Genomic DNA, 22,400 nt, shown 5'->3' with positions numbered 1-22,400 from the left:
GCGGTTTCGAGCAAACTACGCAGTCGTCACTTCCTCACGATGAACATCACGGTAGCGACATCGGATTTCCAACGCTGTAAACGATATGCTACTGCTTACACTAAAGTCACAACCCTATCGAGCGCCCTCGATTGTATCCATGAATGAGATATAACCATTCCTAGAAGCATATACACTCACTATTGGTCAACCCCGCCACCTATACTGAGACACCTGCTCCAACACCTCTCGCACACCTCTGCGATACCATCCATGGGTCCTGCGCAGTCCCGGCTACCCATCACTCACGCACTTTCGAAACCTACCAAGAAAGACGGCTGGCTCGGATCATTACGCGAAACCCGTCAGGGTATCAAGAGCACACTCGGCTACAGCGCCTCCACCGTTCCCGACGAGATACCTCCCGACAACATCTTCACACCTATACAACAAGATGATATCCTTCCGCAGATTCCAATTGGACGTCATCACTCAGTGCCTAGGACGGGAGTGGAAGATGACGACAGAACCACCATGCATACCAACAGTTTCTACGCCAATGCATTCCTAGGACAACAGAACCAACCTATCTGGACACACCCTTACTCGATCTGGTGGGGTAAAGGCACACTAGACGTGGGCATGGTGCAAACATGGGGCATGTGCATAAGCCATATTGAAGAGAAGGACCTGGTGTTTGAACCTGGAGATCCAGCCAAAGGTTACATTAATCCGCTCCACAAGCAGCATCTCGTCCTCAGCGCCGTCGAGCTCGATGCGCGAACAACTCTCACTACAGACACTCATCTCCCGTTCTCCGTCAACATCAACCTCAAACCACATCCTGAGGCCCAGGAACCGAAGATTACATTTCCTGTTGTACAAGGCATGAGCTTCATCACGGCTGGCTACCGAGGTGCAACGCCCATGATACAGACAGGCGGTCGTGGCTTTGTGGACTTGGCCGGGCCAATCGTCATATCACCACGCACAGTCAAGTATCGCCTCAAAGACAAAGCTGGGCGTTGCTGGATCGTGTACGTCAATCCAGTAGCAAGTCTCGATTACGATGCCACGCGCTTCGTCCGACTGAACTCTAACACACTCCTCGGCCCTCCCGCCTTCAAAGGCACAATACAAGTAGCCAAGAATCCGCTCGGCCCAGAAGGCGAAGCAATCTACGACAGAGCCTCCGGCGCCTTTGTATGCGAAGCCAAACTCACAGCTGTAGTCCCAGACGGCAAAGGCATGTACACTTTCCGCTACACCAAAATCGGTACTTCGCCGCTACTCATGTTCGCACTGCCGCACCACATTCAGTCCCTCGACCCAGAAATGAGGAATCAGGTCACGAACCTTTGTCTACGCACCACCACCAAAGGCATGGCAACAGCCATCTGGGGTGACAAACTCACCTTCATCGAACCAAACCTCCCCTTGACCATGCACTTCTCCCCTTGGAACCCAACCATGAACGCAAACGCTAAGATCCGGTATCCTCCCGAAGTCCTCGCCTTCATCGCCGCAGTCGCAGAGCGCGACCTCCGCCGCGCAATGACCGAACGCATACCCCAAGATTCTCTGTACTTTGCCGGCAAGTCCCTAGCAAAATTCGCAACAATCGTATGGATCATCAAAGACGTCCTGAGCCACGACGCCATTGCCACCGCAGGGCTCGAAAAGTTGAAAGTCGAGTTGGCCAGGTATGTAGACAATGCGCAACGCCATCCACTCTACTACGACGACAGCTGGAAAGGCGTCGTGTCCTCGGCCGGCTTCTCGGACCCAGGCGCCGATTTTGGAAATACGTATTACAACGATCATCACCTTCAATACGCGTACTTTGTTTACACGGCCTCGGTCATTGGTGCCTTGGATCCTGCGTGGCTGACGCAGGGCGATAATAAGAGCTGGACGAATATGCTTGTCAAGGACTTTGCCGAGAGCGATTATGACGGCAGAGACTACCCTTTTTCGCGCAGCTTCGATTGGTGGCATGGACATAGTTGGGCGAAAGGGCTCTTCGAAGCAGGCGACGGTAAGGATATGGAGAGTACGGGAGAAGATGCGTTTGCGAGTTATGCGGTGAAGATGTGGGGGAAGGTAGTGGGCGATGCGGATATGGAGAAGAGAGGTATGTGTGTGTTGAACGAACAGCGAGCAGTTGAGACGAATGTCGGAAAAGCGCAAACTGGGAGTAGAGAGTTCGGGAGATGTAGATGATGGCTGACCAACCTATTCCAACAGGAAATCTCCAACTCGCGATTCAAGCCCGGTCCTTCAATCATTACATGTATATTCGTTCCACCAACACAAACCACCCGTTGCGATACACGCAGAACAAAGTCGCAGGGGTACTGTTTGAGAACAAAGTCGACCACGCGAGTACGTATAGCCGTCATAGTCCTTGGTCTTTGACGCAGTAAACCTGCCACGTAGATCCGCAAGACTGTCTCTCTTTCACAACGCCAAGCCATGGCAACATGTCAGAGGGAAACCAGAGCTGTAAACTCGAGGCCAAAGTTCAAGATAAACAAAGATTCCCCATAGCAATACACAAAGACTGGAGGAAAGAGGTAAAGCAGGGTTTGAAAGAGAAACATCATAACTGACATGGTGAGAAAAATAGCCTACTTTTCCCTTGCTCCAGCTTTAATTCACGGAATCCACATCGTCCCCATCAACCCATCCACATCGCTCATCCGACCCCGCAGCTTCGTAAAAGAAGAATGGGAGACTTTCTTCACAGAGGTAAGAAACTCAACCAAAAAAGCTCCTCCCTCTTCTTCGCCCCGCCCCCACCGCTAACCTCACCAACCTCAACATTCTAGGGCCGAGCAAATGTCGAAGGCGGCTGGCGCGGTATCCTCTACGCCAACCTCGCACTCATCGATGCAAAGGCAAGTTACACCTTCTTCAGAGATGGTATCGACGGGTTTTGGGACGAGCGGTGGATTGATGGCGGGGCAAGTCGGACCTTGTATCTTGTTTGGGCGGCGGCGTTGGGCGAATTTGCCAAAGCGGGGAGATGAAGAAACGGGTGAGGAAGAAGGATGGATGGTATAGCATGGGTTAATGGGTTAGTAAGAATGGAACTGATATGGGGAGAGAGAGAGTCGAGTGAAGTGAGAAATCGTATTTCTCTCTTTGCGTACTACTCTGCCCTATTTTGGAATCAGCATTGACACATACGGCACCCAGCCCTTTCGCTCATATGGAAACAAACATGTCGACTTTTTACCATTTGATTCAATTCCTACATATACAAATCTTGCCCTTTGAATTGCTCCTCCCTTACTAGATGAGGTCCATCAACTGAGCTCGGACCCCTTAGATCGTCAAGCCACACTCCACTTTTCGGCTGCCGCTCGTTCCGAATGCACTGCCACAAGTAGATATAACGCCAAGCCACGCTGCACCGCCCCACAGATAGAATACTCGTACAATGGGTAACCTCAACCACAGACACACAAAGGAAATACAACAAATAAGAAAACAGATATCCTTCCCCTTTCTGTACCAAAAAAGACATATTAAGGTAAAGAATAGTTTTATACATAGGAAAATAGAACTCTCTCCCGTAGCGCCCGCTCAACGAGCGCAAATGGTTTGCACATGTGGCGATTGCGCGCTTAGTTGACGGCGAAGAAACGCTTGACAACATCGACGGTGATGTCACCAGCCGCATTGTCAGGGTAGATGTAAAACGCGAGCGCAATGATAGCGTAGATACCAATGCACATGGCGCCCTCGAGGTAGTTGCTCTTTCCGTCCTGGATCAAGTAGTTGACAATCAACACGGAGATGAAGAAGATCATAGTCTCGAAGCCCTGGAAGTGGAGAGTCATGGGTTGTCCCATGATCCAGCCGAGGATGACGAGGAAGGGAGTGACGAAGAGCGCGATCTGCAGGGAAGATCCGATGGCGACGTTGATAGCGAGGTCCATCTTGCCCTTGTATGCGACGATGACGGCGGTGACGTGCTCGGCAGCATTTCCGACAATAGGGATCAGGACCAGACCGACAAATGTTTTGCTGATGTGTGCGGATTCGACAATGGAGTCGATGCTGTCGACAAGGAATTCGGCGCAGATGGCGACGAGGACGGTGACAACGACCAATGCGACACCGGCAGCGACGGGCGACAGGATCTGAGCTTCCTCCTCGTTGTCGCCACCTTCTTGGTTCTCGACGTCGGCGAAGAGGCTGTGGTGCGAGTAGAGCTGGAAGTAGAGGTATAGGATGTAGAGAATGAGCAGGATGATGGCAGTGCCGTGGGAGAGAACAAGAATGTTCTTGTCAGTCTCGAGGTTGTCCTTCTTGTTGTCACCGTGCATGACTGCGTAGAGGGTAGCAGGGACGATAAGCGAGGCGGATGCGACGGCCATGAGGGAAGACATGGTAGATGCGACGGTCTCGTTGAAACGGCTTTCGTGCTGGGTGAGGCCGGCAGCAAGGAAGCAGCATCCGAGCACCTGTTATGGTCAGCGCACTGGAGTGTAAGTAGTCACAGCATCTGAACTTACGAGAAGGATGTTGGACAGGATACTGCCCAGCATACTGGCTTGGACGATTCTGATTTCGCCCTGCTTGAGCGCAACGATGGAGACCTGTTGCGAGGTTAGCAAGTCACAGCGCATGTATACAGGTGTAAGCTTACAATAAGTTCGACGGCATTTCCAAAGGTCGCGTTCATCAACCCTCCCAGAGTTTGGCCAAGCTTAGCGGAGAGCTCCTCGGTCGCAAAACTCAAGAGTGCTGCAAGAGGGATGATGGCGATGAAGTTGAGGACGAAGACGACGGTTGGGTTCCAGTGCAATGCGCCGGCGATGATGCCGAGCGGTACAAAGATGAGGAAGACGTTGACATAGTTGCTTGCGAGTGTCGCATAGATGAGATGCAAGACGTGCTTGGGGATAGTCTTGACGCGCGACTCGTCCTCGTAGTTCTGAGTGCGGCCGATGAGCGGGGTGTGCTCATCATGGAGCCTGCCGTTGGCGGGCTGCGGCATCTCTCTCTGCTGGTTGTAGTGATAACTGCCTGCTCGACCGTGACGGTGAAAAGACTGCTTGATGTTTTCTGCCAAGCGCGCAGGTTAGCTATATATCCGTAGTCGAGATGTGCGATGCGGGTTGATGATGATGTTGTGCTGCGCCCCCGGACCGTCGGCGGGCAATGGAATGTTTGGTCAGGAAAGCCGAACAACGATGGTGTTGAAAGACGATGCGCAATACCAAGACTGCGAAGCGACTACGACAAGGCCGGCTAACTGCCGCGTGCGGGAAAATGAATCAAAGGGCTACTCACTCATTGCTGTTTTGGAGAAGAGTCAGATGCGCACGGCGCGGGAGAACTAGCAGTATATTATGACCTGGGCAAGCCAAGCTCTCTGGTCTGTTAGGTAGCTGCTGAGGCAAGCTCTGCAATTGGCGGGATGCAGGCTAGAGGAATTGGCAAATGATGGGAGGGTAGAGTATCGCAGCGAGAGCCCGGCGAAAGAGGTTTAGTTATCGAGAGGGGGAGGAGGGCAGTGCTGGCTTGCTTCTCTCGTGCGTCTGGTCGAGATGACGAGGTGGTTGGTAAGGTAGGCTGTGTAGACGCCAAGCGGGACACCGCGCATGGATTAGCTCGGGAACTGCCAGGGAAGCCCAGGGGAAGTGGAGCATATCGTCACATATTTCCCTCACGTATCGCCACGCTGTCTCACGACTGCAAGATGCTCGGCTCGCGACAGCAAATTCACCTTTCCGCCGGCTCTGTATGCAGCGCTCACTGTGGCTGCCGTCTTCACAACTTGCAAGGCTGATGATGTCATCTTCCAATCGCGCTTGCCCGCCAAGTCAAATCTGAGTCTGGAGTGGCCCATGCGCGTCAAAACAACCACTTGCAGATCATCCACCGACCCGCTGCTTAATCAAACAAGGTCGTCTTGAGCGCTTCACATGTCCTAGCCTGAGGCCAACATGGACTTGCCAAGTGCGCTACGAATTTGTTCCAAGGTTGATAACAACACCACTGCGCCGCCCTCAGTGTTTTTCGCCCAGTCTTTGTTGCCCAGTCTTTGTCGCTCATCCCGAACAGCCTCACCGCATGCGCCCGGCTGCTATGTAATAAGCCCGAGTCTCACACCGTGTGCTGTTGACCGAGTACAGCGTGGCAGGGGACACTTGGCGTGTCATCTCCTATCAACGAGGATACACCACGGAAGTATGTGGCCCCGACTCCGCCTTCGTGGCTGACTGAGCTCTCTGATCAGTCTCAGTGGCGGAGCTGTGAGCAGACTTCTTGGAGCAGAATGATTCTATTTGAAAGAAATGCTGAGATTGCTCTTCACAAGCCTAGCTTAGGATGCGGCTTCAATAGAGTCTAAGCCTTCCTCTTGTGCCGCCACACGCTTACACAGCATCTGACGATACCTTCTACTATAGTATGTGACTTCTTCGGCGTCCAGTGTGCGATCCGCACCAGAGCATCTTCGCTCTCGTCTCTACCCGTGGTGGCTACCACACCATTGTGGTCATATGTCAGTTCCTCTCCTGGTCGCTTGAGCAGCTCCACATGAACGGTAGGCGGGAGCGACCATGGCGGGCCACCCGCAGATGCAGGCTTGTGCGTCGGAAATTCCATGCAGACGAGGATACCAGTAGGGGAAAGTAAAGACTTTGTTCGTGCTGCCCAGCGTGGACGGAGTGATGGCGGAAGGGCACACAAGAACTAGACAAGATATCAGCATACGCTCTTGATTGAGCTTTTCGACGTGTAGAGGGCGTACCGTATGGTCATAGATGAGGTCGAATCCTTCTACACCGCCAGCTTCGCGCACCCACGCATCGTCGAAATAATCACCTAGTAAACACTGCACGCTACCCTGCCCAATCTTCTCGTCCTTGACACTATACTCTCCTTCTGACACTCTTCCGCTCGAATGCTTTAAATACGCATTCGCCTCGTCAACCGCATGCTTTGAGATCTCCAAACCATACGCGTCATACCCCCAACTCGCCAACAGTGCTACATCGTACCCCGTCCCACACCCAGGTACCAGCGCCTTGCGCCTAGTACCACCCTCTTTGATCGGTACTGGCAATCGTACCTCCTCTGTGTGTTCATACACACCGGGTTCCGGCGCACCAGGTGTAGGATTGGCGTCCGGTGAAATTAGAGGGTCAGACGGAGCTCGCAGGAAATCGATGAATGCGGGATTGGAGCCTCCGCGATCCCAGGTTGTTTTTTTGTCTGCCCAGAAAGAGTCCCAGTCTGGCGCTTGGGAACTTGGCGGCAGAGGGGAAGATTGGTTTGAAGTCGCCATTGGACGTTTCGGATGTAGTGATGTGACTTTGGAGCTTGAGGGTCGAGTGTGTAGGAATGGGCGAATGGAGATATGAGGCGTCAAAATGTAGGGTGGAGAGAGTACGTTGGTGATTATGTGCTGCAAGCGACTATTTGAGCTTCGCTGTGTGGTTACTCGGCCAAATAGCATTTCCCGCTAAACAACACTTATAGCTGGCGAAGAGTGCGGGAGACTCTAGAAAATGGCCAGATGAGTATGCATGTGATCTGTCAGTTGGGGGCCTCGCTGATTACTAAGATTACTAACAATAGTGCAGGTTGTGGAAGAATGGCTCGCTGAGCGAACTGACTTGCTTGCTTGCTTGAGTGTGGCTTAACGCCCTAAACGCGAACTAGCTCCTTACGTGCGTAAGGCACTGAAGGACTCCAAAACCTAACGCGGCTTCCACTTGCTTCTCCAACCGTACTTCACAAACACAGGACAAATATCATCTACGGTACAGCGCCCCTTCGAAACGAGCCGAGCTTTGATTTTCGATGATAGCGTTCCCACACCCTCGGAGCCGCAATCTGGAACGATTATGTCGCATCTGCATCGAAATGGCGGATGAATACGTACAACGCGCACCATTACAGATACTATCATGAGTGAAACTTCAAGCATACAAGAGCATGGAAAGAGGGAACATTGGAACCGACAGTTCCTATCTGGCGCATTGTGGCAGATGCGTTTGACTAGGCAACAAAGTTCAACTACCTGAGCATGCAGATGTACAAAGACAGGCCACACGCAGGTGTAGTCTCATGTTGCTTCACATGCTGCGCTGAGCTTTTTGAAGCTCAGCGATGGGTTTTCCGTCTGTCATGGAGAGGGTTACCTGGGGCCAATTTCTTACCATTGCTTTGCTTTTCGCCATGTGCACGGAATACCACAGCCATTTGACGAAGACCCGTCCGGTGCAGGACGCGGCTCTACAACACATCGCCAAACTCACGTTAGAGTAACCCATGACATGCCGCGCCTGCTGGAGAGCTCCAGTGAAGAATGCGAGGCCAAAGAGGTTTGTGATAATGGCATGGAGACCGTTGCGAGATTCGCTGCCCAGTGGCTCCAAGCAGCGAGTGAACTGAGTCGTCTATACTACACGAATCAAGAAAGCGATAGTTCGTGTATCTTTCGCCTGATCTGATGATAAAGGCTTGGAACTAACGATTTCAGGTCGCGCCATAACCATTCAGGGTCGGGCCATAACCACTTCCATCTTACACGAAAGCGAAACATGATCAATCGATCGTACCATTTCCATCTTTCAAATGGCATGAAATCCAACGTAAGCTCTTTTTTCAACCGGGCTCTGCGAGATTGGAAGCCAGCGATAAATGCCCATAGCGCTACAGCAGCTGCGCACATTGCAATTGCTGTAATCATAAAGGCTCGGATAGAATGACCGGTACCGTTTATCTGCTGTACGTTCTGAAAGTATGGCTGATTAGAATACATGCTAGAAGGTAACAAAGTGGTCTTACCATTCCATACACCGAGGAAGCGAGCGAGATAGGTAGAAAAATGAATGCCAAGGCCGTCACTTTGATACAGTCAGCAGGAACAATAAGAAAGGTCGTGCCGGTAACATACATATCATGACTCTTTTACTCTCGCGGATGCTTATCTCTGCCATGCTGATACTCTTATGTACGCCTTCACTCGCTATCTGATCTCTGAGTTGTGATTCAACTTGTTCGAGATCTTGTACTTGAAGCTTGAAGCGTTCCCTAACCTCTTTGAATGCTGCTTGAAGATCTTTGTTCCTGTAATCGAAATGTCTCTTGAAGAAGCGAGTCATCCATCGGAGTGTATGTCGCTGATGGTCGAGCTCCATTCTTAACCGACTCCACCCCATATCTGGAAAATTACGAACAGAAAGGGACTCGTTGGTAGCCCCTTGGAAACTGCGGTATTTATGCGTCGAACCCATATGCCCACCGATTAATCCGGAATAAAAAACATCCATGGGCGCAGTAGAGAGATGAAGCTCCAGCAAGGCAGCTAGACAGACATAGAGGAAGTTACCGGGTCCGAATTGGCTTTTCGACTCTACCGCTTCAGTGATAAATCGCTCAACGAGCGATTTGCGATAGTGACGAAGACGATCATTAGTAGTTTGGTTGGGTCCGTCCAGCATTTGTGACGGTCTCTTAGACGAAAACATCGTGGAGCCGAGGGAGTTTCGCGGTTCGGGTTCTATCCAGTCATTGTCTCTCAAAAATATGATCGCTACACACATGGTTAGTGAGTCGAATAGTAGAAGGTGTGTATTCGCGTGTACCAGTCTTGCATCTTCTTTCTGGTGTTTTTTCCAAGATGCACAAGACATCACTGCCTATACGTAAAGCAAGAGCATCTTTAAACCACGGTAGAGGAAAGTCGTTCTGCCGTACATATCTCGAGAGCATTAGAGTACTCTTTACGTAATCGAAAATGTCCGGCTCTAGATCTAGGCCAAGACCGAGGATGTCTTCTATTGTAGGGGAAGGCACTCCAGAATCTGTCGCTGCTATGATTATCCTGTACGCCACGTTCTCCTCCGTCGTTTGTAACAAGGTTCGAAAGTCCGAACAGGTCACGACTGTAGTGCCAGGCCTGATACCTTCATCATCTACGGCTGGTAGATTCTTTGACCTCCTGGAGTACCGAATGATGCAGCTGTACCGTTCGATATAGCGACCGTCATCGGTGAAGCTTGCTAGCCACAGTCGTTCCTTACGACTCTGGCCGGGGAGCAGCTGGTCGGGGAGCAGGAAAGGTGACCGATTCAGACGCGCCAGATACTCTGCGTATGACTGGAATCTTGCGGTGGGCTCGGGCTGTGCAGAAGGATGTGAGCCGCTCGGAAGGCTGTTTCCAGCGCTGGTATCGTGTGGCATCGTGCAATTTATTCCCTCCGGAACTGGAAAGACGGACAACCCTAGTTGCAAAGAAGCCACGTACAGCAGCACTTTACGTTGGACAAGAGCTATTTAAGCAAATCTCCATGCGGCGAGATGTAGGCTGTTTCCCTTGCATCCAGACTTCTGTGGCGGCGCTATCTGCACAGCTTGACGCATGCGTTGAATGAGCTGACACGCAGACGCACTTTCCATTCGTCCCCTTCAAATTGCCTTACGCGAGCTGAAAACATCGCCCGTGATGTTATGCCTCATTTGATAGGCTATCTTATAGTGGTACGCCCAGGATATAGCCACCGACAGCGAGGTGCGTTCAATGTCATCTATGGACCCAGCAGCCTATGGGTATATGGCGAGTGTCTCAAGTCCTGTGACATTGGTCGTTCCCTGTCGTGATGGCATTCGCGCGGGCGTGTCCCACCAGAAGGATGCGACAACAAACATACTAGGCCATTATGAAGATCTAGGGGACCGTGAGAACAGGCTGCAAGACTCTCGGTAGCCTTGCCCACGATACTTGTCAAGTGGATTCCTGAGATTGCGCAGCTGAAAATGGAAAAGTGACCTGGTCGTCACAGTCGTTACGGCGCGGTGGTTCTTTCGCAACCACAGGGGCGCTGTAAGCACGATGCCGTAAGACGCAAGGCTACGATTTCGCTGTTCGCGATTGTCGCTATGGGTTTGCATGAGAAGACAGGAGGCTGGGAAGGTACGTGTTTGGATTACTGAACCTCCAATGACGAGCGATGCTGGCGCTCGCTCGCATGACGTCATCAACACACCACAAAATTCCAACGTGGCTTCGCCTCGCATTGTTGCGACAAGCACTAACGCTGAATATGTGGCTATTTGGGTGTACAGCGCTTATGCCAAGTGCTCCAGGACGCCCGAATACTGGCTGGGACTGGGGGCAGGGCGAGGCGAAAGGCCCTTGTGTATAGCTCGTGTCAATGAACACACTCCGCATCGAAACCGCAATCAGCTTCCGAGGCAGCCGTCGCACGACTTGGAGACATCGTGAAATGTATGGCTATACCTAGCGCGAGCGCCCCATGCCTTAGAGAGAAAGTGTCGCACCGCCCTACAGTTTCGCGAACCCACCGTCGACCCCTTCGTCCGACCCACCACGTCCTCGTACTTCTCGAGCACATCGCAACCGATAGAGCCTAACCTGTCGGCGTACTTCTTAATTCAACCATCATTCGAGCTAAAGGACGCCTGCAATATGGACACTTGTAATATCGGTCGGAGCCTGGTACTGAGCGTGGGCTGTCGCAATGAAACCTTGTATTCTACTCTCCCTGAATCGGGTGTCATACGGCTGGTGAAGATTCTTTCTGGAGATTGGGACGAGGAAATAGTTTGCGACATCTTCGAAACTTCGTTGGGGACAATAATGCCTTACAAGGCCCTTTCATATGCGTGGCGTTTGGACCAGAACGAACCTGATGCAACGATATTATGCAATGGTGTGAATGTAAAGATCAGCGCCAATCTTTTCGATGCTCTAAGGCAGTTGCGGAATGTTCAAGTTCCGGTCGTTCTTTGGGTTGATTTTCTGTGCATAAATCAGCAAGATGTCGTGGAACGATCATTGCAAGTTGCCATGATGAGGGAAATTTATGAGAAGAGCCGCGAAGTTATCATCTGGCTGGGGGAAGGCAGCAAGTATGATCGATTCGAAGAACGGGGGCGGGGTCAGCGACCAGCGCAGCTCACGAAAAGAGCTCGCGTTATAGAGTGGTACGATGATGAGAGGGATTCAGCAAAGGTAGATTCATATTCTCAGGCGTTCGAAAATATCTCTTTGTTTTCGTCTACCAGTGCGAAGGAAGTATATGGTGCCTTCTGTACCATCTACCTTTTATCGCGGGGCGTGCCACCAAGAAACATACGCTTCCTAAATTACCTATCTCTAGCAACAGACACTGTGTCAGGACTCAAGGCGTTGATGAGTGAAACGTGGGTAAGGAGTATTTCTCTCAATTTCCATGCATCTTACTCTTAGCTGATAATGTATGAGTTTCGCTAACAAGTTGTCGCCACATCTAGTGGCACAGAACCTGGGTGGTACAGGAAACAGTGGTTGCGCAAAAGGCAACAATCCGCTACGGCAACATCTCAGCGCCTTGGACAATGTTTTCGCATGCTGCCACAAACTACAGTCGGGGTCAACTTATTGATAATCTCGACTCTACAACGATTCACCATACTCGGGACCCGTTAGCGAAATTCTATCGCATCGTTACCAGCATTGATTCTACGAGGCAAGAGTGGCTGCAGTACCAGCCAATTCCGCTTCTTAGCCTTTTGCGCAAGTTTCGCTCCAGAAAAGCATCAGACGAGAGAGATGAAGTATTCGCGCTACTAAACCTTGTTCGCCACTGGGGACCGACTGGACCATTACGACCCGATTATAGCCTCCAGCCAGGAGAAGTCTGGTTCCGAGTTACTAAGGATATAATCACAAGCTCAGGCTGTTTGGATGTTCTCGCCGGGACTCATCAAGCCACTGAGGACGTAAAGAGATATCCATCTTGGATTACGGATTGGAATGCCTCACCCCAACATCATGAGTCCGAAAGACTGTCTCGACTTACATTGTATGATGCCTCGGGTCGTTCGCGAGGTCCTGTCCGGTTACACAGCAAATCAATATTGGAGGTCCAGGGGTTTTGCATCGATCAAATCAAGTGGCATGATGAGAATCCGTTAGAAGGCCCAATTAGCCGTATGCGTGCTACAACATCCAATTGGAGACGACAAGTCGGAGTGCATACAACTGGGGACTACATATCAGGCGGGAGTCGACTGGGCGCATTTTGGAGGACGCTTTGTGCCGATATACTCTACTCGCCGCAAGACGAGGCAGGAAGAACCTTTCAAAGATCTACGTCTGCAGGAAAATCAAGCTACGTGAACTGGTGCGATCAGGAGCTTGATATCTGGCACCGCGCTACCATGAACGGGGGTCTGCGAGAAACCTTCCAGATGGGCGAGCGGAATGAGGACAAAAACGCCTTTCACTATGCTGTCGAATGCGCCAGTGAGGGTAGGAAATTTTTCATTACTTCTAAGGGTTATATGGGGGTTGGACCCGGCTCGCTCACCAACGGCGATTGGGTCTTCGTTCTGTTGGGAAGCAGAGTGCCTCTGATTCTTCGGCGAGCAGCAAAAACCAGTGTCTGTCACGGTGAAAAGGTTGAGATCCTTGTGTCGACGGGGCATGGGACAGAGAAAGAGACACGATGCTTTAGCAACCATCAGAGCTTTGAACTACTCGGAGATGCATATGTTCATGGCATTATGGACTACCAAACTGGGACAGGGAAACAATCTTTGTTAGAGACAGTTTTCCTCACTTAGTTTGTATGCAGCGCACGGAGATAGGGTATTGCTTACCTCTTTATAATGTACATGCAGGACTGGTTCGAATATTTGTCTCCAGAATAGTGGTTACTAGTGCTTGCGCTGTTTCGATACCGGGTTGCCACGACCATGATCGGGCTAGCGCTTCCCGCAGTCTGGAAAGTCACTTCGTTTCGTTACCCGCACTCAGCACACCTGATGCGAGTGTCTACCAAAGCCTGAGAATCAAAAACATAGCAGGAGGCCCAAACTGTCGATAGATACTGCTACGCCATGGTAGACCCAATGTTGACGAATACTACATCACCAATCCCGGAGTGAAGCGACCACTGAACTTGCAATCAAGTGCATCCCACCTTTTCCGTTGGCATAGAGACCATCAAAGCAAGTGGTGTTGCACGCTCGTGTAACCGGAGATTTTGACTGTCTTTTGATCTCTAGATACTACAATATCAACGCGAAGCATTGTTTACAGTCTCCGGATCTATAATGGTCCCTTTCACCTGGCCGTTGCTGTGATGACGGTCCGACGACCAGTCCAGGAACGTGTATCGTCCCGGAGCGACCTCTCCGGTGGTAACGATCGTCGCCAACTCCTCGTCTGTGCGTGCCTGTCCAATCAACCCCAGTTGGGCGTTCGGGATGAAGCCGAACGTGATTGCAGTCTGTATCCATTCGAACACACCGTCGAAAAAACCGGACACGTTGAATACAACCACCGGTTTCGCATGGATACCCAGCTGACTCCATGTCGTCATCTCGAGTAACTCCTCAAGCATTCCGAAACCACCAGGTAATGCCACGAAGGCATCTGCCTCCTCTGCCATCATCCGCTTCCGCTCGTGCATGCTAGCAACCACCGTTGTGCGCCCGAATTGATCAAACGCCGGCGCCGATCCGCCTTGTAGGAGCGCCCGTGGGATAATGCCGTGCACCGCATCAGGCCCCTGCAAGGCCACTACCTCTCCAGCAAGTACTCCCATCAGCCCCATGGTCCCGCCCCCGTACACTAGTGACCATGATTTCTTCGCCATCATGTTCGCTAGCGCTCTGGCAGCATCGCGGAACCTGGGATCGTTTCCTTCACTCGATCCTGCTATTGATCAATACGTGTTCACTCCTGTGTACTTGTAAAGACATACCACAAAACACACACAGTGTGAATGGTTTTGAACGCGTGCCATTTGGTGGTTCTGTGTGTACTTGCGCCACCCCCATTGTTTACTGATTCTTGTTTGAGTACTGAGGTATTTCTGAGCAGAACAAGAGATAGGATGGTCGAGCCGTAAAATAGTCGAGTGATGATACAGACTTTTGGAGTTCGTCTTGCATTATTTATACATGTTCTACTAAGCAGATCATCGTAGCAATTTCTCTCCATAAGCTGAAGGACAACAAGGGTGGTCTACTAGCGAAACTGCACCCCATGAGGTACTGTCTTACACATCTTCCCTTTTTAACCTAGGTTCTGTGCTACCCCTCGCTAAAGTTAGGCTCCCATGCTTATGACACCGCCCCATACGCTATTTCAGTACTAGGAAGACGTGGTGCCTTGGCACCATTGTGCCAATTCATGCCAAGTATAAACCTGAAGCTGTGAATAAGGTTCGGCTCTACGGGTAAACGGTTTAAATCAACGCTCGCCGCTGCCAACAAGACGTTGCAAGCCCGAAACAGGAGGCTTGGCCAATGCTTCATGATCGCCGGATTGTTCTTGTCTAACAGCAGATCGTGCTATTCGGTTGTTAAGAGCTTTCCATATTCCGGCAACACCGATATCTCGGTAGCACTACTGTGTATCTTAGTCTCCAAGTAAGAGGCCCTCGCATTCCTGTAGTACCTCTCGACCCATTGGTCTAGCCGTAATCAAAGCGAGATGCTAATCGGTCTCTTCTTCAAGCTTCTTTTGCCTCTTGGAGTTAGGCATGAAACAACAGTACTCAGGTACTACTGGGATCTGCCTTAAACGGATCTCAACCTGAGCTTTGTAGGTGACGTAGCATTTGCTTTGTGCAAGACAAAACAATGCTAAGTTTTAGTATCGTATCTTCACGGGCCGACAAGAGAGTTGACTTTATCCTGAGAAGGGTTCGCCTGGTAAGAGAGATTCATGACAAGACCTCAAGCATGGCACTCAGGGAAGCGGCTCCAGCGAGAGTCTTTTGATGATTACAGCTACATATAGACAACACAGGGTATGTGGGAAATGAACCAGCAGTCAGATCATCATACTGAATTACTTAACGGCGTTGTGTTGCCCTGCCTCAGCATCAACAACTTTTTACGTGACTTAACTTTGTCTTGAAAGTGATACACAAGACATATCCTACGTAACATGAGTCTAGAATCGTTTTTGCATGCATATTCCTGGCCCGATCTGTGACATCATCTCAAGCCATCTTGCCTGCACTCCATGAGTAGCAACTCCTCTATTTAAGAAACTCCTTTATCGCGCATCATCATTTCAATTACTTCATAACCGTCAAACTCTCTCATTTACAACATCTACCGCATCACACACATCTTAACCAATCTTTCTTTATCTAAACTATCTATACAATGGCAGGCAGACCCATCATTGCGATTGTCGGCCCCACAGGCGTTGGGAAGACGAAGCTTGGAATTTCACTCGCCAAAGCCATGAACGGCGAGGTCATCTCCGTGGATAGTCTGCAAACATATCGACATGGAGGTATTATGACGGCAAAGCCTACTATCCAGGAAATGGACGGCGTCAAGCACCATCTGATAGACTATCTACAGCCCGACCAAGAACCAACCGCCTTTGTCGACCTTGCTATTTCAATCATCCAGCAAATCCAGGACAGCGGCAGGACCCCTCTACTGGTCGGTGGATCCATCTCGTTGACGGAGCCCCTCCTCTCGCACCCCTTCATCCAACGCAGCAATCTATCGGTCATCTTTCTTGATTCTGACATGTCACTTTTGAAACCTCGGCTAGACAAACGGGTAGATCAGATGGTGGAGGAAGGTCTCATCGAAGAAGTACGCGAACTTTACGAACTGGAACAGAGCATGCTGGGCTGCCCAGACTTCTCAAGAGGTGTCTGGAAAGCGATCGGATACCCGGAATTACGACCAGCCGTTGCGGGGTGCAATGAAGGCAGTAACCAGACTTATGTCAAGAACGGAATAGCGGAGATGAAGAAACACACGTCTTCGTATGCGCAAGATCAGATCAACAGGATACGGTGTAGGCTTATACCAGCAGTTTATGTGTGGGACATCAATTTCATGGTCCTCTTTGTAAAGGACGAGATGACGTTCGAGAAACGAGTTATCCAGCCTTCCATCTCAGCGTGCCGTGGCTGGCTGTCTGAGGACACAAAAGGACGAGTGACGATCGAGAATACAACGCGCTCCTGGCGAAGCGAGACCGGACTCTGTAGTCAGACTGTGTGAAGCTGGATTGAGTGTTTCTCGTCGCTGGTTGTGGGAACACTTGCGTAGTACATAAAACTCGCTTCATGTTTATGAGATTAACAGTTTCCTCAGTGTCTCCCGTGAATAGTGGAGCAATTTGACACCACGTGAAATTTTCGAACTCTTCTCAGGTTTCGTCCCCGCATTGGAAAGCATTGCATCGTTGTCGAGACGCATAACCGAACCATTTCATTTTGATACATGAGATATCCAAACATAGGACTATCATTCGTCGTCAGCTCCACATGTCCGTCGTAAACTGCATACTTGACCCACATATTCGAGGCTCACCCAACTGTACCACGTTACTTTTCTCATATTCACGTGACGTTTACAAGCTTATGGTTCGGCTGCCTGCCCACTATGGGTACCAGCCCCGGTTCACAGCACAATTGCTCCATGGTAGATTCCTCGCTTAACAAAAGAGGTTCAAAAGATTATCCTTGATTGGTTCATGGATTGCAACTGAACTGTGGGAAGAGAAGCGGGTTATTCTCTGTACGCACCATGTGTATAAAACGATTTCCATCTCCGGTGGTGAAATTGAATATCTATTGGAATTCCCATCCCGCATCTGACGCTTCCGGCTCAAGGTCCGCACGACTTTACATCCTGACTACATCTCCCAAGCTGAATTTCACCTCTACTACCCGCACGCCTACCTCACTCACACTCTCGAGGAAATGACCCACTTCGGTTTACATATGCCTTATATGACATCCGTGTTGTCAGATTTCCACCTTCGCGGTCCCCTATCAGGATCTAGGCTTATCAGAGGCGATGCAACTGATCCTGATACCGATCAGAATGCCATACGTTTACAGGGTTATCATGCCTCTCAAAGAACCGCGATAAAAGGTATCATGAACGAAATCGACGCTCGCGTATCACAGGGTGAGCTCTCAACGCCGTTCGAGGAGCATTACCCAGAACCACCAGACTACTTTAGCCAGGAAGACTTCCATGCGGCTTACGACCATGAGGGTTTCTTAGAGATGCTTGCCAAATTGCCGAAAGAGGACGTCGAAAGGTATTTCAAAAACCTGAAACGAAGAGAAAAGTGGGACTTGAGAGAAAAGGCGTACAAGACAGGGAAGTTCTGGCGGCAGCATCCTGGTTTTCGCGCCCGCTACTTTCCCAATGCTGGGTCGAGCATGGAACAATATATCAGCTGTTTGCTTTTCGAGACGTTCAGCGACTTTCCAACGCATATGTCACAGGAGGAATTTGTGACGCAAACCGAGCTGTTGCCTGATGTCGCAGAAAGCAAATCTTCAGGTCAGGATACAAAGCTCTGTACACCCGTTGAAGTCGGCCCAGTTGGCACGCATACAGATTTCCTGAAAGCTGGGGTATACTACAACTCGTACGATGCTGATCTACCCCTCTACGAACCGAAGCCTCAGCACAAACATAACATAGCTGCTGATCTCGAGGAACTAGTCGGACCTTCTACCGTCGATGAACCGATAACTACTGCCGGTTATGAGATGTCCGACGTAAGTTGGACACAGCAAGATATCTACCAGTACCAGCAGAACCAGCAGAATACTTGGCAGATCTACGCTCATGACTACCACCGTCAGTACATGGAGGGCCATTACGCACCACGCTACCGGAGCCTGCCCCAAATGCAAGCACTACCGTGGCACCAGGGGCAACAGGTTCTTGAGTTCTATACCCCTGAGCTGCCTGTACCGTATGGAGAGCTTTATTCGGAGCAGTGCATACAGCTTCCAGGACACAAAATCGACGAGGTGCCTTCTCGACCACCTCCGACACCATGTTTCCGTCCAACACAGCTTTTCTGCAACGGGGGAGACTATCTGAGTGATTGGAGATTGTGACATTTGGGTTGAACACCATGGCCTCGACAGAAGAATGTTTTCAAGAGTTGTTTGAGGGTTGTGGGCTGTACCGTGAAGAAGCGAGTGTGCGCGAGAAGGGATGGGAGAACATGCAAGAGGATTTTGAGGGTGATGCAATCAAGGCTGTGGATACAACGTTACAAGTGAAAGATCACAACTTGGTCTTTAGAACTTATCGCGTACGTGCCTGTCTAGAGTCGGAGAATAAGAGTTGATGATCTTGAGAAATGGAGACGAAGTTCGAACATGGTAATGACCAAATCAGAATAGAAACAGGGTAATAATAACGATGGAAACTCGACATGTCCCCCTCTGTTACCATCAACACAAGCCTAACGCCTTGCCCCGTACGCTCTCACAAACCCAACGCCTCACTAATCCCCGCAGTAAGATTCCCCAGGATATTCGACCCACCAGCCACAGCAATAAACACATCCTTGTACGAGTCCGCCACAATCTTCACTCCCTCGGGCAGAGGCTCCGGGCTGCTCGCCTGCAACTCCACAACCATGGCACCCAAACTAGGCAGCGTAATAGGCAGGACACTCGGCCTCCACCCAAGCTCAAACGGCAATTTCTCCTGCTCAAACAAGCTCCTCACATACTCTACCTTGGCTTTTCCCGACAACGGGTCAGACCCCATAGTCTGCAAATAGAGCGCATTCTCGCCATAACTAAACACCGCCTCTCGCAACCCATACACGAATTCCGGATTCCGCTTCTGACTATCTTGCGTCCTGGCGTACTTTGCCTTGGCGGCCGTAGGCACATCCGTCTGGTCCTTGCCAGCGAAAAAGGAAATGTACTGCTGCCAGTTTGGGTTGTAAAAGGGCTGTGGGTTACCCAATGCGGCGTCTTGACGCGACATACTGGCGTCGTGCTCAATGGGGAAGTTATGCTGGCTCAAGTCATCGAGGTCGAAGGAGCCGCCGAGCGGATTGGGAGAGGAGAGCAGGCCGGCGCCGCTGATGGCAGTGGTGAAGTCGGCGCCTATGTTGAGGCCTACAGCGAGGCCGGAGATGAGGTGCGGGATGGTCATGTTGCGGCCATCGCGGTGGATGAAGCCGTGGTTTGCGAGGCTGTTTAGGGCTGGGCAGGGAGAGCGTACTGTTGGGGTCAGGATGATTAGTGACTTTGGTGGAGAATGTGGATAGCAGGGGTGCATGTACCATCGCTGCTTCCTGCTGGATGCCAGTCTGTCCACCGAGGGTCCGTTGGAGGTGCTGGGCTGAGCGAAGAAAGTAAACCGGCGATGTCGGGTGGAAGATCTAGGAGGCCTTCTGCTGATACAACAACTCCAGCAAGCAGTGAGATGGCGAATGTAGAACGCATTTTGAAGAACGAGCGTATATTTTCCTTTCACCCAGATAACAACAATGTCTTGAGCGGAAACGAGATGCAAGTCCACAACCCACCACCAAAGGGTGCCACCATCCTGTCCTTAAAACATTCCAAGGTTTTGACACCAACGATCCAATAACCATCGCCCGAAACTCGCTGACCCCTCTCTCCTCCCCTAGTTCTGGAGAAGATGCCTCGGAGCCTTTTTCATAGCGTCACGTCGCTCGCGTAGTCACAACATAGTCCCGCGTAGTCGACGTGGTCCAACGACGGAAGAGGCTGCGACTCATGATGATCAGCCACTACTCGGACGAATGACACCAGATCGACAGCCTCTAGACCCACGCGGGACGATCATTGACGCACAACTCGGCAGGGGCAGTATTTCTGCCGGTATTTGTCAAAAGCTGGGGAAATCCGGCGCAGAAAGAGATGCGTGTTGTTATGTCTTGTGATGGTAATAGTTGTGATTGCAGTGCTGTCTAGGTTATGAGAGGTGTCGGTAGGTCGGTGAACTGAACTGTGACGTCATGGTCGGAAGTGGTTCCGAGGATGAAAACTGGTACACTGGCTACCTCCGGGCTTGTGTGTTACACTAGACACTAGAACGACTTCCTTCGTGCCCCTTATGACTATTGTCATTGAGGAGTGTTACTTTGGGTGGATGCGAGTGAGGACTGGAAGCGTGGCAGACTTGCAGGTTCGTCTGGACTTCTCTAACATGAGTTTAATCGCCCTTCCGACGACTGATGGTAGTCACTTGGTAGTATGGCATGGAATTTACATGTGGTGGGATAAGAATAGAACAGCTTTGCCTACAACTCAGAAAGAAAGAGCTCCTTAGTCCACAACGGGTCCCAGCTCGACGCCAACCATCCAATCACCCACCACCTCTGTCCCATACTGCTCAAAGTCTTCCCAAGTCTTCGCCTTTATCTCTTCCTCAATCTTGCCATTTTGTAGACGCCAGCAACCAATCTCACATGTACATGGCGGCGGATAGTGAATTCTCGGCATCCATGCCTCATCTTCCTCATCCTCCTCGCCATCATCAATCATACCAATCGTCTCCAACTCTATAGGATCAGGCTCATGTACAGCGAAAATACCAACATGCTCTCCCGGATGCGCTTCAACGTGATCAGCGTGCCGTCGAAAAATATCATACCACTTCTCCCTGACCCATCCCTGCATATCCCCGCTCAACTTAATGTCCCGTATACGTTGAAGGTACCCAGTATACCACGCATACTCCAGTATCCAATCGACAACCATGCCGCTATCGCAGACATGAGGGCGGAGTCTAGCCTCGACGTAGGACCAAGCTGGATTTGGGACGCACCATGCGGGTTCCGTGACGTTGTACCAGGGGTTGCTGGACTTGTAGGCTGAGCCGAAATGCAGCTCGAGGGCGTGCGTGTGTGCGAGGAAGAGGCCGGCGGAGTGGCAGTGGTCGTCGCGGTAGAGGTTGTCGCCCGTGACGGTGTCGTCGCGGTAGTGGAATGGCGGTACCTGCACGTCGAAGAGCGCAAAGTACTGTTCAGCTGTGAAGTCTAGCTTTATCTTCTCGAAGCCGTGAGTAGGGGGTAGGCAAGGGAAAAGTATGTTTCGAAGCTTGTGGATGTTATTGATGGGGAAGGTTGTTGAGAGTGTGAGGTTGGGATCCCGTGATATGGGGTTTAGAAAGTGCGAGGATACGTCGTAGGATGCTAGACGGTTGTCTGGCATTTTCAAGGATGTTAGGAGATGGCTTAGGTAGAAGGTTGGTGGGTCGTCAAATTCCTTGGTGTCTGTTGACCAGGCATGAATTCTTTGGCGGACATAGTCTCTGAGAAGGGGTTTGGGGATGGTGAAAAGGAGGCTAGGGTTGTCGGGGTTGCTGTAGGACAAGGTATAATCCAAACTACCATCATTGCCTACCACGACACGCTGCGCACCAATCCATTCCTTCAGTACCATGAGCAGGAGTTCTATGGGTAGGTGTGCGGCAACCAGCTGAAATGTCATCTGGACTGATGGAATAGGTGCCATGGAGTTAGAAATCGATAAGGGAACCAGTTCGTTGTGAGTGTTGGGGTGGCACATGTCGTCTTCATCCTGCGAAAGAGATACCATATTTTGGAATAATGGACCTGGAGTCAACTCTGAATAACCTTTGCAACG

The 22,400-nt window shown here is 50.8% G+C and overlaps 6 protein-coding genes across 6 annotated transcripts; 3 read left to right on the top strand and 3 right to left on the bottom strand.

Moving 5' to 3' along the window:
- Nucleotides 1-252: 252 nt before the first annotated feature.
- Nucleotides 253-2,180, top strand: J4E82_006939 (uncharacterized protein; the record flags this gene model as incomplete). The annotated part of the gene is made up of 2 exons (XM_051733188.1): nt 253-2,117; nt 2,165-2,180. The coding sequence occupies 2 exons, from the start codon at nt 253-255 to the stop codon at nt 2,178-2,180; spliced, it is 1,881 nt and encodes a 626-aa protein (XP_051587072.1).
- Nucleotides 2,181-3,611: 1,431 nt separating this feature from the next.
- On the bottom strand, nt 3,612-5,290 carry J4E82_006938 (uncharacterized protein; the record flags this gene model as incomplete). Its single annotated transcript, XM_051733187.1, has 4 exons — nt 3,612-4,454; nt 4,506-4,589; nt 4,640-5,058; nt 5,287-5,290. The coding sequence occupies 4 exons, from the start codon at nt 5,288-5,290 to the stop codon at nt 3,612-3,614; spliced, it is 1,350 nt and encodes a 449-aa protein (XP_051587071.1).
- Nucleotides 5,291-16,143: 10,853 nt separating this feature from the next.
- Nucleotides 16,144-17,007, top strand: J4E82_006937 (uncharacterized protein; the record flags this gene model as incomplete). The annotated part of the gene is made up of 1 exon (XM_051733186.1): nt 16,144-17,007. The coding sequence occupies one exon, from the start codon at nt 16,144-16,146 to the stop codon at nt 17,005-17,007; it is 864 nt and encodes a 287-aa protein (XP_051587070.1).
- Nucleotides 17,008-17,732: 725 nt separating this feature from the next.
- Nucleotides 17,733-18,875, top strand: J4E82_006936 (uncharacterized protein; the record flags this gene model as incomplete). The annotated part of the gene is made up of 1 exon (XM_051733185.1): nt 17,733-18,875. The coding sequence occupies one exon, from the start codon at nt 17,733-17,735 to the stop codon at nt 18,873-18,875; it is 1,143 nt and encodes a 380-aa protein (XP_051587069.1).
- Nucleotides 18,876-19,251: 376 nt separating this feature from the next.
- On the bottom strand, nt 19,252-20,228 carry J4E82_006935 (uncharacterized protein; the record flags this gene model as incomplete). The annotated part of the gene is made up of 2 exons (XM_051733184.1): nt 19,252-20,003; nt 20,066-20,228. 2 exons carry the CDS (start codon nt 20,226-20,228, stop codon nt 19,252-19,254), a joined length of 915 nt encoding a protein of 304 aa, XP_051587068.1.
- Nucleotides 20,229-21,077: 849 nt separating this feature from the next.
- Nucleotides 21,078-22,268, bottom strand: J4E82_006934 (uncharacterized protein; the record flags this gene model as incomplete). The annotated part of the gene is made up of 1 exon (XM_051733183.1): nt 21,078-22,268. One exon carries the CDS (start codon nt 22,266-22,268, stop codon nt 21,078-21,080), a length of 1,191 nt encoding a protein of 396 aa, XP_051587067.1.
- Nucleotides 22,269-22,400: the final 132 nt, after the last annotated feature.

This window comes from Alternaria postmessia, assembly GCF_024291825.1.
Source record: "Alternaria postmessia strain BMP 2775 chromosome Unknown scaffold_43, whole genome shotgun sequence".
NCBI lineage: Eukaryota > Fungi > Ascomycota > Dothideomycetes > Pleosporales > Pleosporaceae > Alternaria > Alternaria postmessia.
The sequence above is the reverse complement of the archived record's forward strand: the minus strand, read 5'-3'. Positions and strand labels throughout refer to the sequence as shown.